At 44.0% G+C, this 17,432-nt stretch overlaps 1 protein-coding gene across 3 annotated transcripts in view; it reads right to left on the reverse strand.

The window, feature by feature from the left end:
- The window catches only part of ARMC2 (armadillo repeat containing 2), a 397,692-nt gene that overhangs the window by 53,529 nt on the left and 326,731 nt on the right, over positions 1 to 17,432 (reverse strand). For all 3 annotated transcript variants that reach the window (XM_078646857.1, XM_078646858.1, XM_078646859.1), the window contains one exon: positions 2,873 to 2,986. In XM_078646857.1, coding sequence (XP_078502983.1) covers positions 2,873 to 2,986 — 114 coding nt within the window. The remainder of the gene's footprint in view (positions 1 to 2,872; positions 2,987 to 17,432) is intronic.

Raw genomic sequence — 17,432 nt, forward strand, 5'->3', positions numbered from 1 at the left:
TGGGAAAAATGGTAAACCGCCAGCTCACCACTTTTCTGGCAGAAAACAAGCTACTACACTCGCCACAATTCGGCTTCAGAGTACGACGCAACATGGAGAAGGTGCTATTAGAGGTCTCTGAATCAATTAAGACCAACCTTGATTCAGGACTCAATGTAGCTCTGGTGCTGCGGAACGTGTTAGCAGCATATGAAACAGTGGATTAAAGCATTTTGCTATGTATGCTGAAACACCTGGGGATGATTGGATCAGCCTTAGGCTGGCTGGGCTCCTTTCTAGAGAATTGAGAGCAGGTAGTATGGATGAAGCCCTTCTCCTCCAGAGCTAAACCTTTGAAATGGGTGTCCCTGAAGCCTCTGCCCTGAGTCCTACTCTCTTTAATATATATATGACCCCATTGGCATTTCGGGTCAAATCCTTTGGCATCAAGGTCATACCATACGTGGAAAAAAAACAGATCCTGCTCATGTATGAGGGACTACATCAATGTTTTGTACCTGTGTCTACCAGATTACTTAGTTCAGTGTCAGCAAGTGGTACAGACATGGAGGTCGGCCTATTCTTCAAGTTACCCAAACACTCTTCTGTATCTCACTTCCGTGAGAAACTACACTGGCTACCAGTTCGCAAGTGCATAATGTTTAAAACCCTGACATTGAGCCACCAAGCCCTCCACAACAATGGTCCATCCTACTTGATTGAGAGGATCAAGAGAGTTACTAGACCCTGTGCTCTAGTAATGCTGGCCTATTAACAGTGGCCCGTTTAAAAAAACAATGGAGAAGGGGTTCCCACTTTACGGTTATGGCAGCAAGCATATGGAATCAGATGCCCGGCCATCTGAGATCAATCACTGATGAAGCAACTTTTAAGAAAGCACTGGAAACATATCTGTTCAAACTTTAGGGATTGGGGATACCTGACAGATGCGGCCACCTTTTGATCCGTTCTTGATGCCTAGCAATGGACACTCATAAAGTAGCTGAGCGTTATATAAAAGCCATTCAGTCATTCATTCATTCCGTCACAACTTTGAGCTCTGGGTAGGAAGGAAGTGCAGTCTACTGTAGGACTGAATGATATCAGTCAGTCACCACCATCTTGGGCCAGATGCATGGAGATCTGAATAGAGTTGGAGAGTCATTCTGGATACTGAGCCCACTAGAACGTCAGTTTCCATTGCAGAGCCTGCATGAGCCATTTGGAATTGCTGGTAAGGAGGATGCAGGAAGCTAGGGGACCAAGCAGCCTCAAATCATCCTCACAGAGGCTCTGGACCGAACCTTAACATCAGGGTCATAACCTGAATTTCCCGGGCTCACTGCGGTGGAGGAAGGCCAGTATGACCCCAATGAATAAAAGATTCTGAGAGGGAATCAGGTGGGACTTCAGCTTGTTAACTGTGAAACTGAACAATGTTGAGGGTTCTGCTGCCATCCGAAGGTAGCTGACAAATGACAGCAGTGAACCCAAATTCCAGTATGAAAATACAGAAGATCCTGGCCTGGGAAAATGGGCCGCAATCACTATGACCATTTTCGTGAATAACCGAGGTGAGTCCCAAGGAGAGCATAGCAAATTGAAAGGTTTCACCCTAAACCACAGGTAATGCCTCTGGGATGGAAGGATGGGTATACGAAAATACATGTCCTGCAAATCAAGGGATACCATCCAGTCTCCCAAGTCCGTGGTAGATAGAATCTGTGAGCATTTTGAATTTGTATTTCCCAGGAAAAGGCATATAGTTGCTGAGTGTCTAGGATAGGCCTTTTTCAGAATGAGAAAGTAGCATGAATAACAGCTCCCATTTCTCTCCAAGTCGGATACCTGCTTGATGGCAGAGCAAGAGTTGTACCTCCTGCAGTAGGATGGACAGAGATGCTCCTGTGAAAATCATTCTGGTGCAGAAGGAAGGTGGGGTTGGGAGGAAGTGAAAGATTGGGCACAGTTCCTTTGAACAATTTGTAAGACCTATGTGTCAGATGTGAAGGATAAGCTAAAATGGCTTGGCAGCCATTACAGCAGTGGAGACGTTGGGACGACTGGTGGCCCTGTTGTCCCATGCAATGTCTGCTGGTGCCACTTCCATGGCCCTGAAACAACTAAATGGTCTGCTGCATCAAAGATTGCGGAAGCTGCCATTGCCATTGTCTGAAAAGCCCCTTAATGAGTGGAACTGACAAGGAAAATGTTTTGCAGGAATCAATAGCTCCAAGAAACACGTCATAGCCATTATTTTTGAGTCAAACTTTGGTAAGCAGAAAAGTGATAAAGATTATATGTTATAAACTTATGTTTAGGCCTTCGGTGGAGGCTTAAAGTTTGGTTTAGATCCTGACATTGAGTTTCTTTACAACAGGACTGCTCCTTTACTAAAATAAATATTACTGGAAATTATAGTGCTGGGTATTTTCAGCCTGATGACAGGGAAAGATAAAAGCATGGGAGTCTATGCAGAACTTTAAATTAAGTGGTCAGTCATGGCTCTGGTGGCAGAAACACACCTTTTTAAAAGCATATTTTTAGTGGTATTTCCATATATACAATTAACCGAGTAGACATCTTGGTATACTTTCAGAACACTAGTGATGTTTAAACAAATATCCAAAGGAAAAGTGGCATGTCTGTGCAGGTCTGCCAATCCACTAGGTAGAGTGGAATGCCACCACTCCCAGATCATCATGCCCTATGTACATTTCATTGTTATTGCTATCGGCAGTTCATTGCCTCCATCGCCTCCAGGGTCTACCAGTCCAGCCTCCAGCTGCCCCAGTATCCCAGGTCCTTCACGAGTGGCCCTAAGTTTAAATGAGGCCTTGTTGGGTTTAATAGTTCATGACTGTTATGAAGCATGCATTTTTTTGTAGCTTACCATTTTTCTGAACGATGAAGTCACGAATCTCCGGGTACTGCGAAAGATTGCCATAAACACGAGCTGCCTCCAGTATTCCATGCATACTGTTGCCTAACAGCAGCTTTAGAAGCACTGTTGGTGTTAAAGATATTAAAGAGAAATGTATAAATTCGTATTCCATTAACTTTTTTGTTTGATATTTTAATCCTTTTTTACTCACATGATCGAATACTAAACGTAAAAACATAATGATACAAATATAGCCTCACCAAAACAGGAACAGATTACAATATGTGGTACCATATGAGATAATCGTTGATAAAGCTATTTTCCATTAATGATCCACCAAAAATGTTATAATGGAAGACCAAAATATTGTTTAAAGAACCATTGTATACAGCTTACACTTCAGAGCCTAGGCAGATGCGGATGATGGAGAAAGATAAGCACATATGGCTTTATTTATAGTATTTCATGGCATTATAAATTAAATACTAGTGACAGCATATTAGAATAACCAGCACAGAAGCTCAATGGGAGGAATTTTGTAATCTGGAATACTGTAAATAAATATGGATTCAATGTGATGGTAAATGTTTTGTACCCGAAGGGAGACCCAGATAGTCAAAGAATCACAAAGGTAAAACTCAGCAAAGCAATCAAGATAAATCATCAACATAATATGACCAGACAGATTGTACAGAGGCACACCTTCCTGAATGGATAGATCTGAAAAACAGAAGGAAATACAACACTTTGGAACAAATCAAATTAAGTGATATGCAGTGTACAGACCCTGCTAGATTTACAAAATGGGTGCCCACTGGTCGGTTTGCCTAAGCTTTAGCCCTGTGGCAACTTATTCACATTAGAATTAGTCAACATCACAGCTGGACTGCAAAGGCTGATAACCGTTCCACTTAGATGAACAGGCTGCTGAGGTGGAAAGAACCAGTGGAAGCATAAAAAGGCATCCATTGATAGATAATAGACTGGAAAGAGGTAGCCACCATACCAGAGCCAGATGGATGAAATAACTAGAATCAAATATTTGAAATCCATGAAATGGGTTTCCATTGATGAAATATAAGGCACACCAAAGGCTTCATATGTATAATGCCCTACACTACCAGTGTTGTTATAAAGTCACCATGTCTCTTTGGAAAACAACCCCACTGTTGAGCCAAGAGCTTGATTAGATAGTAGAGTCAGTAGAATGCATGGGGACAGTCTACACCCGCAATGATGGTCTTGTCATAAACATTCAAAAACGTCTGACGACCTCCGATGATTAGAAGGAACATAAACATACAAACAAACCTCCTGAATACAAGTGTTGACAGAAAGAGTACTGGAAGATAGGCCTCATGATCTTTTGATAAACTTCCTGAATAATAAGTGTTGACAGAAAGACTCCTGGAAGATAGCCCTCATGACCTTTTGAAGGGATAGCATCATTAACAGAAGATGACTGACAAGGTGGTTGACATTTTCTGAACTTATGGTCTACCACACTCAGTCCATAATTGCACTAGAAGAAGGAATAAAACCCATTCAATATTTCTTTGATTAGGGCAGATGGAATGGCTACTGTTAATAGCACAGTCTGTCTTTCTTCCGGTGGCGACTTCTCTATTAGGATGAGTGGAATTAAGTTTCTCCTCTAGCCCGCAAATATGCTGCACCTAGTAACACATTATACTTAATGTTAAGATACATTGGCAGTTAATTGCAAGCACTTTGTTATTTGGGTTTATGCAACACTTTTTTATTTTGGGAAGCTATCATCCTTACAGTAGTGAAAAATGTAAATATTTTGCACTGTTATGCTGTTCATTACATAAACCTACTTCATATATTCAGAAAAGCCATTGCCGCACTGTTGAAATAAATACATTTGTGATTGATAGCTGTTCAAATTATAGCATCCATATAGCCAGGAATAAGTGGGGGTAACTAGTCATTTAATGGCATGGCACACCATATTGTTTCCTGCTTGTGCCCCTGAGGGCCATTTTGTATGATTAAAACCCTAAGCCACACAAAAAAACAAATTCCTGCCACCAAGCTGTACAGACCAGTGGTTTGTGCTGAAGCCAAGCATGTGCTGTACTTAAGCGTGCAATAATACCAAGAAAGGAAAACTTCCAGTGAGGCAGGGGGAATACTTGGAGATTGTGTTAAAAATGTTAAAAACTCCACTGAGGTAAAACCTTTTCTCATGTAGGGTATCAGTACTTCAGAAAAATTATATAGAACCCCATTGGGAAACTGTTGGACCTGGCATCCTTGGCGTGGTTTTCCCTGACTTTTTGCCTCCACCTCCTGTGTTTTTGATCCTGTGCTGGATTTTGTTTTTGCTAGCTTAGATGCTTTGGGCACTTTGCTACTGCTGATCACTGTCAAAGTGCAAGTGCTCCCTGTGTAAATTGATATTGTGATTGGTTCTCCCTGATTGGCCTATTTGTTGCAATGAGTTGGTTAACTTTTTTTTTCATAAGGTCACCAAAATTTACCTTTCCCTTTCGGACCCAGTCACTGAATTATCCATCCAAAGCGCTGCCCCGGTCTTGGACACTGAAATTCCTTTTCAAAATAAGCTAGATCATTTTCCTCTATTGAACTTGGAAACATTAGAGGTTCTAGCACACCAAATAAAATCCGGCTCTCCGTGCGACCATGCTCCTCCAGGCCCGCTGGTTGCGGCCAGCAGAGCCATTCTTCCTACCCTCATGGAGTTGCTGAATTCCTCCATTTTGAGTGGGATGGTGCCTTTGGCATGGAAGCATGCCATGGTACGGGCCTTGCTGAAAAAACCTGCCCTTGACCCAGCCAATCCTAGCAACTATCACCCGATCTCTTTGCTCCCTTGGGTAGCCAAGATCCTCGAGAAACACATTAACACCATCTTGATGCAGTTTCTCGAGGAAAACCATCTCCTTGATGTTTCCCAGACGGGCTTCCATCCGAAACATGGGACAGAGACCACCCTGCTAGCTGTGACAGAGGAGGCGAAGCGGATCTTGGATCGGGGGGGGGGGTCAGTGGCAGTGATCCTCCTCGATCTGAGTGCCGCTTTTGATACGGTTCATCATAAAATTCTTGTGAACCGTCTCGCCGATCTGGGTGTGTCCGGAGAAGCCCTGGCCTGGTTCAAGTCTTTTCTAACTGACAGAACCTTCCAGGTCTTTGATGGCACATCCGTTTCGGCAAGCAGGCCTCTAGGGTGTGGAGTACCTCAGGGTTCTTCACTGAGCCCTACACTCTTCAATGCATATATGAGACCGCTGGCTGGGATTGTTCGTCCGCATGGTATTAACATCATTTCCTATGGGGATGACACCCAGCTAGTGGTTTCCCTTGTGCAGAAGAGTGGTCTTCAATCACTGCCGAATTTAGCAGTGTGCTTGGAGGAGGTAAGAGCTGGATGGTGAGCTCCTGTCTGAAGCTCAATGACGATAAGACCGAGCTCCTGCTCTTGGGTCCGGCAGCCCCTTCCACTTTGGAGCTGTTGTGGCCCGTGAGCATGGGTGCGGTTCCTGCCCCCAGAGACAACATCAAAAGTCTGGGGGTATGGTTAGATAAGTCATTGACCTTCAATACACAGGCTACTAAGGTGTCGGCCACCTGCTTTGGCCTCCTTAGGGTGATTAAAAAAATCCTTCCCCTTCTTCCGTTTGAGGCCAAGCAGATAATTATACAGGGACTTATCCATTCCCGCCTGGACTTCAGCAACGCCCTGTATCTTGGGGCACCAGAATATAGCCTACAAAAACTTCAACGCACCCAAAATTGCGCAGCCCGCGCACTACTTGGAATCTCATGAAGAACGTCAATAAAGGCTGGGCTAAGAGCGCTTCATTGGCTGCCCATTAGGGAAAGAGTGAAGTTTAAATCCCTGTGTATTGCTCACCAAGCTTTCTGGAAACTGGGCCCAGAAATTAACCACTCCTTGATCTCCCCGTATTTGCCCAATAAAGCGCTTCGCTCTTCATCTGGTTCTCTGGCCAAGATCCCTAGAATTTACAGATCCAGATCAGGAGGTCGTTCCTTCTCCTATAATGTATCAAAGCTATGGAACACTCTTCCTTTGTATATGAGACTCAATCCCAATTTGTCTAGCTTTCGAAAGCAGCTTAAAACTTTTTTGTTTCAGTAATTAGAATCCTCTGTTTTTTTGATGGCATCTTTTAGTCCTAGCGCCTGGACGCCTGAGGGCAGCTGTAGCGCTTAATAAATCTTATTTTCATTTCATTTCATTTTTCATTTCATTTACGAGTAGGTCCAAAGTAAAGTGCACTACATGTGCCAGGGCTGGTAAATCAAATGATACTAGTGGGCCTGCAGCACTGATTGTGCCAACCACATGAGTAGCCCCAAAAAGATGTCTTGGGCCTGCCACCACAGTGCCTGTGGGCAGTTTGTTAACTGCCATGTTGCCCTCGCATGTGCACTCACTTGCCAGGCCCTACCCTTCCCTTTCGGTGCACATAGGACACCCCTATAGCCGGCCCAAGGTACCCCTCCTGGGCAGGGTACAGTGTATGAGAAAGGTAAAACATGTACTGGTGTGTATAACATGTCCTGACAGTGAAATACTGCCAATTTCGTTTTTCACTATTGAAATGCTATCTTGCCCACAGGACAGAATGGGGAATGCTCTGTAACATTGATACAAGCATATCTTCCCATTGGAGCAAGATAGAAAATTGGAGTCTGGTATCCCTGAACTCAGAATTTAATAACACATCTTTTAGGAAGGATGGTTTCTAAATTCTGTGTTTGAAAATAGCACTTTTAGAAAGTGGCTGTTTTCTTGTCCAACCTTCCTGTGTGCCTCTGCCTGATTGTGGATTGACTGTCTGGCTGTGGAGGAACAGAGGTTGGGGTAGCTCCAGGAGTCTGAGTCAGCCCTGGACTGAACAGGCCGATCTGCATTTGGAGTGCTGGGAGGAGTAGCTCCTGTACCGGACTAGGGCTGTGCCTGCCTTCCACAAAGGATTGGCTCCACCTCCTGCGGTGTGTCTGAAGACCCTGGCCCACACTGACAAAAGAAGAAGTTGTGCACTGGCAGAGTGCACCCAGAACTAGTTTTGAATGGGTTCAGGACCCCTTACACATAGAGAACAAAGACATTTGGGGTATAAATATTAGAGCTGGAACCCCTGTAATTTAGATCATCCTTGAATCAAGAAGAACCTTTGCTGAGGAGAAGAGCGGAAGAGACTGAGAAGAAGGACTGCCATTGCTATGTGTCCTGGGCTGACCTGCAGTTGCTATTCTGCCAAAGGAAGGAAGAGGACTTTGCTGTGTGCTGTGTCCTCTGCTTGAAAGGACATCTCCAAGGGCCTGAGAAGAGCTGGCTTCCTGTTGTGGGAACTAAGGGCCATCAATGTTTCCCCCATCGTCTTAGCGATGCTGTGTGCGTGTGCTTTTCCGCAACCTGAGACCGTTGTGTGCCCGTGTGTCTGGGCCAGCCGTGACCGCACTGAACCCCTGCAGCGTAATCATCGTAACGCTGCGAAGCTAATCACCGACCCGGCCCGAGCCGTCATTGGAGAGGAGCTCCGAGTGCCTGTCACTGCCGCCGGCCCGAACCTTGAAGTGCAAAAGGATTACTGGGAACCGCCATCTGAAGAGGAGCTGCGAGGGTGAAACACCGCCCCCGGCTCGGGTCGTCTGTCCAAGATCAACAGAAGAGGAGAAGCGCCGAGACCCGATCATCTGGGAGGCGTCGCCTAGCAACCAGGATTACCCCTCCACGAGGAACAGCTATGGCCACTGGAGCTGCCAGCGGGAAGTCGGGCCACGAGGAGGAGAGAGAAAGCAACCCCCAGGTAACGCTGAGACTCAAGTCCAGAGCCACTGCGTGTGTCACCGCCTGGGGCGGGTTGCGTGTGTCTGCAGAGACTACTCCGATCTCACCCGCATAATGAAGTCTTTTACGCTGGGTAACTCGGACGGCCCGTACCTGCTTTGAATAGCAGAATGATACAGGGGCCGGCATTTGCGCATATCTCCTTCAATTTTGAGCATTTGGTGGCATAACTTTGCATGCGCTGACGGCAAAGTCAGCTTGTCACATGGTGAGAAGCCACAACCACGAGTGTACCGTGAACCGGTGCCAAAGCGAACTGTGTTGTGACATTTTTATTAATCCTACAAAGAAACACAAACCTGCAAGTTATTTTTCATGGCATCTTGAAAAGTCGATTACATTAAGACACACATGTTGGATTTTTGTCTTTTTGGTCTTGTTAGAATCTATCTAAAGATACCTTTATTTTTCTAAACCGGTGTGGTGTCCATTCGTGGTGTTATCGCTGTGTTACTGTGAGTGTTGGTACAAATACTTTACAAATTGCCTTTGGTATAAGCCGGCCTGCTCGTGCCAAGCTACCAAGGGGGTGAGTAGGGGTTATCTAGAGTATGTTCCTCCCTTATCCTGACTAGAAGCAAGGGTCCCTATTAGGACAAAGGTACCTACCTCTGCCAACTAGAGCCCCCATTTCTAACAGAAGAAAATCGAGACAGGCTGCCTTACCAGATGCCTGTTGACAAATAGCATTTTTGATCTCAAGTGGACTCATTTTTGCATCTAATACCACTCTTTTTTGCTCAAATTACCTGTGTTGATGTATCAATTAGTGTCTTAGGTGCCACACTGTCTTCCTCATATAGCATTGAGCACAACTGTTGGAATGTTTCCGAATTGTGGTTGTCAGATATGGCCTGCCTTACCGATTCTTTTTTAAAATATATATATATTTTTATTTTAAGCCAAAAGTAAGACAAACATTATGTACATGACATTAGAAATATAGACAAGACAAAAATCTCTTTTGCAACCAAATAGTAACCAAGTAGAAAAGACAACAATATGATCAAATAAAAGAAAAAGCAGAAGAACCAGTCATAACCACATTTTTAGAAGAGACAATAAGGTTTTCCCCTCCAAAGAAAAAAAAGAAAAATAGGAAAAGAATAGGGAATAACTTATGTCATAGAGCCATGATAAAGAACATCATAGGTAGGCAGCCCCTTGTTACTCCAATAGTCGATAAGACCATATCCGATTGAATACAAGACAAGAACGCTGCCCTCTAGCTTTGGCCAAAGCAAATTCCATCTCATAGACCTGTCTGAGTAAGACCCAAAATGTGTTAACACTAGGACTGACATTATCTACCCAGACTCTAGCAATACATGAACGGGCACATGCAATAACAATAGTTGCCAGCAGACTACGGCCACCAAAAGCCTCACTTCTTATCCCAAGAAAGATTTATTTTGCGGTAAGCTTATGGATTCTTACGGATAAAATGACTATTACTTGTTTCCTTGATTGAAATGCTAACAGTTTCTCACTTTAAGCAGAGGTTTTGTTTACAGATGCACTTTTAAGCTCATCCTGTGCCAGATATTTTTTAACAACATCTATTATGGGGTTACTTTTCTAAATGCTAACCTTTCCTTGTTAGTTGGACAAGCAGCTTTGATACTACAGGAATGTTCCATTTCAAATAGGAAGAGTTTAAACCAAAAGCGTGCTTCAGCTAACCTTTCGGTCCTTCCCTTTTGAATAGCAAAAGCTCAGCATGTGGCTGCATACCACAGTCATCACAATGTTACAAATGGTTGTGACGGCTGCTGAACCCACATTAATCCAGAATAAATTCATTGAAATGATACTTTAGAAGTATCCAATAGCAACTTACAATCGTACGTCCAGCGGTGTGGAAACGCCTTGATTCTAAAGTAAATGGCTTTGATGTAAAGGAAAAGGGCCTTATAAAGAGATACAATCTAAGGGTTGAGTTTTAACCCCTTCCATGCTTATGACAAGCCCAGCTCCTCATGAGGCACAGTGGAGCTGTGCTCATGACGAGCTGGGCTCATCATAATGGCCGCGGCACTCCCACGTGTAATTGATTCCCTGCCTGTGGGTGAGAATGAATCAGTGGGCGGAGTCGTGACGAACCCAGCTCGTCATGAGCACAGCTCCACTGTGCCTCATGACGAGCTAGACTCGTCACGAGCACCGCAGTGCTGCGTCCCCCACTCCCCCTGTGCCGTGGGGGAATTACCCCCGCGGCGAAGGGGTTAAAGAAACAAATGGTAGAAGCCATAACTAATAAAGAAGATATCTATTAGGGACAACGCACAATGGAGTGCTGAAAACATGTGTAGCCTGGATCGGAGGAGCAACAAAATCACCAAGGATCAGCTAAAGCTTATGCAGGCCCTGAGGACTAGCAAACTGAAGCCTGGGTTTTATAGTTAAATTAAAACTACCACATGGCAAAATCAGGTCCTACCACTGATAACTTATAAACATGATTAATAGTGATGAATCATCCATATTGGGGATATAAATTGGGCAGATAGTAACATGGGACCCACCTTTCTCAATCTGGGTGATAAGCCAACAAACATGAGTGTCAATCTTAATATTGCTTATCTCCCAGGAAGAGTCCTGAGCAAGCCGTACCACAGTGCACTGTGGTGTGACAAAACTAGATGCAGCCAATATCTTATAGCCTAGCTTTTTTTAATCTGGTAACTCTAATTTTTAAGAAGATGGATCTGTTGAAGAAGAAGAAGAATCTGGTGCTGAAGAGTTTGCAAACCTTCTAAAATATATCTGAGTTTTGCTGGTGATCTAAGCCATTTATATTTCAAGACAGTATGAACAAATACTGTCTATCAGACTGAGCAGTGTTGAAATTGGTCATAAAATAATTGGGTAACTTGCAAGTGTGTAAAAACATGGAAAAAAGACATTCGTGACTTTTTCAACTTCTCATCTTTTGTAACCCCTTTCCCCAAACCCCACCCCACCTTTGGTTCCATTGCTCACTCCCCTTGTACCACCCCTCCACTCCCACTGCCACTCCTATTAGATCTGGCTGGGTACCACCCCCTTCCAGTCCTACTCTTACCCTTCCAATAGTGTTTAGCCCTACACCAAAAGTGATAGCTCCAAAAAAGGGGGTAGTCCAGCTTATTTCCAAATACTAATTATCACGCCTGCTTGCCTCTCTAGGAAGATAACCCCTAATGCCATATTCCCTCGGTCTCCCTTGGCATCATGCTCAGATACAGAGGTCATATAAAAATGTTTTTTAAAAGAGGAGAAACAAAATAAATATGGATGACCACTAGCTCTAGGTTAACACAGAGCTTGAGAATGAGACAAATGGCACAAAAATGTACATGGAGGGATATTTTTTCAGTCTATCTTAATCAATATCAGATCCATTACTCTTGGGCCACTGGTTTGTGAGAGCTTGAATCTGGGCTTCTGAAGTACAAAATGGGCATGCCCGTTAAATAGAATCTGATGTTTTGCTGGCTCCTAAACTTTTGCCCTAGCATCCTGAGGGAGGGAATCAATTGCCACTGCTGCCAGTCATCGTGGGTTGAGAAAAATTAAATCTCACAAAAGTGGTAACTCCTCCACTCTGCCTAGATTCTTTGGGGAAGCAATCTGGTTAAAGCACTGCAGAAAAATAAAACTACCCATATAGATTAAAATAGCTCGTAAGCTGTTATCACACTTTTTGGATTGAACAAAAGGGAATCAATAGGCCTTTTGTTTTGGCAGGCAATTCCCATTCACCAAGACACACAAACACCTGCTGTAAATGATGTTCCAGAAACCCATTAAGCATCGTCTCTTTCTATGCCCTTTGGGACACCCAACACTCACAGGTTATTTTGGCACTCTACCTCCACCACTTTCCTGTTTTTAGTTAGTTGCTTCTGATCCCGAGATCGTTGGTTTGTTGAGTGAACGTTGTCTTCCAAAATAGAGATGCACTGCTCATCTTTGAGCCCATTGTGGAGAGTTTCTTGGACATTCTGAGAATCGCTATCTCAGTATTGAAGTGGGAAGTTTTTAACACAGCAGTCTTTTCTGTATTCTTCTCAATGTAGACAGTGAAGATTGTATGTGGATGTAACAGTGGGGTGATCATATGGTTGCGGGGTCCTTGTTTAATTGTCAGAAATCAGCCCCTGATTCGACTGTGCCTGATGAATTAAAGTAAATTTCAATCCTTTGAAGAGTTAATTTGTCGGGCATTTCTCTTTGCTACCTTGTTCTATTTACCCATCTTATCCATTTTGCTACCTCATTTGATGGCTGAATATAAGCTCATTATGTCAGGAATCTCTGAATCTCATCTGAGTAGTCAGAAGAATAGAAACAAAAGTTCAGGGTTCTCATTTAGGGAGAGTGCCACCAGACCAGGACCTGCTCCTCCTGCTTAGCTAATCTCTGTAATAGAAATAACCATATTGACCGTTCCATATTTGTAGTACTAGACTTGTTCAACACTTTAAATGTGGCTTTCAATTGGCCCCCTGGGTCTGTATGACCATTTCAGGGGGTGCTGGTTGTTATAGTTGACGGTGAAATGAATATACCAGCGGTTGTAATATTCATAGATTTAAAAGCTCAAGGTGGAAGTCCCCAGGCACAAACTCCTTTTCTTTTATTGCCCTTTGATTGTAGGAGGTGGGATGATTTTCTTATGTGCACTTTAATCTTGCATAGTTCCTTTAGGGCCTGTGAGTTGATTTGAGTCATTGGTCCCTAGTGTAGCACCAATCATACTTACAACACTACAGCTTTCAACATTGCTAGGGGTTAGGTTACTAGGAACATTTCTTACAACCCTTTGATATTGGCCAAGCAAGCGCCATGCAGATAAAAACAGCATTTGAATGTTGCCCTCATCCGACTTTTTCGACAGGATTTCCCTTGAGGATGAAGAAGACATTTCAGACTTCTTCTACAGGAATCAATGCTATTACTGTAATTCAGGAGTAGAAACAGGTAAGTCTCTAGCAAAAGCAAGCTCCACTGATCCTTGTCTGCAGCAGTTGAAGAAGAGCATGAGGCTCTCCTTGTGGGCTGAGGGGCTAAAGTGGTGGAGACAGTCTAGAAATACAGGGATTGTCTACCCCACCAGAGGGGTGCTTGGGTACTGTGAAATGCTGCAGCATTCTTGGCTGTCTTACTAGTGGGCTTGACAGTGCCACCACACGTCTTGAATGCATAGACTATCCAGAAGTAAGAGAGCTTTTTAGCAATGTTCCCTGCTCAAGTAGGGAGGCATCCACAGATTCCACAAGATGTTGCTGTAGTAGCACAGACTGACAGCTAGTAGCAAGCACCCAGCAGCACACAACTGGGGGATAATAATGTGTGTAGGGGAGAGGACAAGTGAGGGGAGGCTGCAGCTTGACTTTCTAGGTGGGTCCCATTAGCACACCCGCTGAGCTACCTTCTGATGCAGAGCCGTCAGCTCAGCCTTCTGCCATCCAACCTCCTCTTTGAGATATATGGCACATTTTAGTTCAATGTACTCTTTGAAAAATATTAGTCCCCTTCAATCTTAGACCACTATTTGAAGGTGTTTAAGCGTTATTATTTTCTTTACTCTTTTATGTAGAAGTTTGGAAGAGCAGAAACAGGATATCCGCAGACATATATTTCACTAACAGCTTTGGTGAGTCCTGGTCCTCTATCACCGAGACTATCTTTTTGTGCTAATTTTTCTGGAACTTACCATTAAGCATCAGTTCTTGGCATGTAGAGCTGCAGATCCACACACTAAGCATAGATCGCCATCTGGTGTTGGGCCCGGATGCTTGCACTTGTTTTTGTCTTGGAAAAGTCTTTGGAAGTCACAAAATAGGTGACTCCTCCTTTGGATCATAGTGCGCATGGGCATCGGCTCCATTTTCAGATTGGTTTTCGCCAGCAGGGAAATGATGGAGTTTTGTAAGAAACAGAAAAGATACCCATGTATGCTTTATCTAAATAAGATAATACTGGAACAGATAAAGGCAGCCGGGGAGATAAGTGGGAGTGTGTGGATCTGCAGCTCTACATGCCAACAACAGATGCATACTGGTAAGTGGCATTTTCCGGTTGAGGCATATGAGCTGTAGATCACACACTATGCACAGATTGTATAGCAGTACCCCTCCTTAGAGGCGACCACCAGTATCTGGTGCAGTAGTTTGAAATAGTGGTTTGAGTACAGCTTGGCCTACAGTAGCTTGTTGTTTTGTTTGCACATCTACACAATAGTGCTTTGTGAATGTGTGCGGTGTAGACCATGTAGCTGCTTTGCAGATGCCATCTAAGAGAATGTTCCCTAGAAAAGCCATTGAAACCCCTATCTTTTGGGTAGAGTGGGCTTTAGGAGGAATAGATAATGAACATTTTGCCTTGTGATAGAAAATGTGTATGCATTTGACAATCCACCTTGCAATTCCAGATTTTGATATGGGGTTGCCTTTATGTGGTGGTGAGAAGGACACGGAAAGTGGTTTTGTTTTGCGAAAAGGTTTTTTTTTTTATCTAATAAAGGAGTGCTCTTTTTATGTCTAGAGTATGAAGAGCTCTTTCTGCAACTGTTTGTGGTTGCGAGAAGAACACTGGCAACTCCACAGACTGATTGAGGTGAAAGGGAGAAATAACCTTAGGGAGGACTTTTGGATTGTTTTCAGAACCAATTTGTTATGATGGAGTTGTAAAAATGGTTCTTGAATAGTGAGTGCTTGTAGCTCACTGACTCTTCTAAGGGAAGTAATGGCCACAAGGAAAGCGACTTTTCATGTAGGAAATTGTAACTCACATTTATGTAGAGGTTCGAATGAAGGGCTCATTAGTCTAGTGAGAACAATGTTCAAATTCCACACAGGTGAGGGTGGTACCCTGGGAGGAATTATTCTTTTGAGACCTTCCATAAATGCTTTGATGGCAGGTACTCTGAATAGTGATAAGTGTTGCCTATTCTGTAAGTAGGCTGCTATGGCAGCAAGGTGTAACCTAATAGATGTGTATGCTAGATTACACGTTTGAAGATGTAGTCGATAACATATGATGTGTTGAATAGACACATCTAGAGGATTAATGTTGTTGTTGTTACAGTATATCACAAATCTTTTCCACTCGGCTGCATAGCAGGCTCTAGTGGTGGGGCGTCTAGCCTGTCTGATAACGTTCATACAGTTAGGGGGAAAGTTAAGATAACTAAACTCTAAGACTTCAGGAGCCAGATCGCTAGGTTGAGCTGTGCTGAGTCCGGGTGTCTGATCTCTCCATGGTTCTGTGTTAAGAGGCATGGGGAGAGGTGTAGTTTTTGGTGCGGGACTACTGATATTTCCAGCAATGTTGTCTGGCCCATGTTGGAGCAACTAGGATGAGTGTCAGTGAGTATTGCTGCAGTTTGCGCACCACCAGTGGAATAAGTGGGAGAGGCGGAAAAGCATATGCAAATCTGCCTGAGCAATTCATGCATATCGCATTGCCTTTGGAAAGTGGGTGTGGATATCTGGCGGCGAAGCTTGGGCATTTGAAGTTTTGTGTGTGGCGAAGGGATCTATCTTTGGTTGTCCCCACATGTGGAAAAATGGTTGAAGAACTTGCGGATGAAGTTCCCACTCATGAATCTGTTGCGTCTGATGACTTAACAGATCTACTATGTTGTTCTGGACTCCTGGAACATGTTGGGCTAGGAGAAAAATGTTCTGGGGAATAGCCCATCTCCATATGCTTTGTGCTAGTTGAGAGAGCTGTAGGGAGTGTGTCCCGTCTTGTTTCTGTATGTAGTACATTGCGGTCATGTTATCGGTGCGGACTAGGACAGCTTTGCCTGATATTTGTTTCTGGAATGACTTTAACGCCATAAATATGGCTAGTAACTCCAGGTGGTTGATGTTGAGTAACCTTTGTTGAGGCGTCCACCTGCCCTGCACGGTGTGATGTAATAGATGAGATCCCCAGCAGGAGAGCGATGCGTCCGCTATTAGCACAATATGTGGAACAGGCTTGGTGAACGGTCGCCCCTTGGAAAGGTTTTGGGTGTTCCACCATTGGAGAGAAGGATGTGTGCGGCAATCCACCAACACCAGATCTGTAAGCTGACCTTGAGCCTGGTTCCACTGACATGCTAAGCATTCCTGTAGAGGACGCATCTGAAGCCTTGCATGAGGTACTATAAATATGCAAGAGGCCATCATCCCTATCAACTGCATGAATACTCGAGCTGGAAGAGAGTGTTGAGGGTGAAATTTTGTTATGAGGCTTTGTATGCTTGCTATCCTGGGAGGACTGGGATATGCAAGTGCTTTTGAAGTGTTTATTGTGGCACCGAGGTACTGTTGTATGTGGGACGGTTGTAGGTGAGACTTTGCAAGGTTTATGGTAAACCCTAAGTCGTGGCGTAGTTGGATTGTAGCGTAAGTGTGATGTACACACTGGCTGTATGAGTTGGTTTTTATGTGCCAGTTGTCTAGGTTTGGGAAGAAATGAATTTGTTGTCTTGTTAGGTGACCTGCAACCACCACCAGACATTTGGTGAACACTCTGGGCGCTGTGGAGACTCCGAATGGGAGTACCCTGAATTGGTAATGGTTACCGTCCACTACAAACCGGAGATATTTCCTGTGAGAGGTGTGAATGGGAATATGGAAGTAGGCGTCCTTGAGATCTAGAGTGGCAAGGAAGTCGCCATGTGAGAGAACAGGAAGGGCTTGTTGAAGCAGTGTATGTACA

Source organism: Lissotriton helveticus, chromosome 6 (genome assembly GCF_964261635.1).
Source record: "Lissotriton helveticus chromosome 6, aLisHel1.1, whole genome shotgun sequence".
NCBI lineage: Eukaryota > Metazoa > Chordata > Amphibia > Caudata > Salamandridae > Lissotriton > Lissotriton helveticus.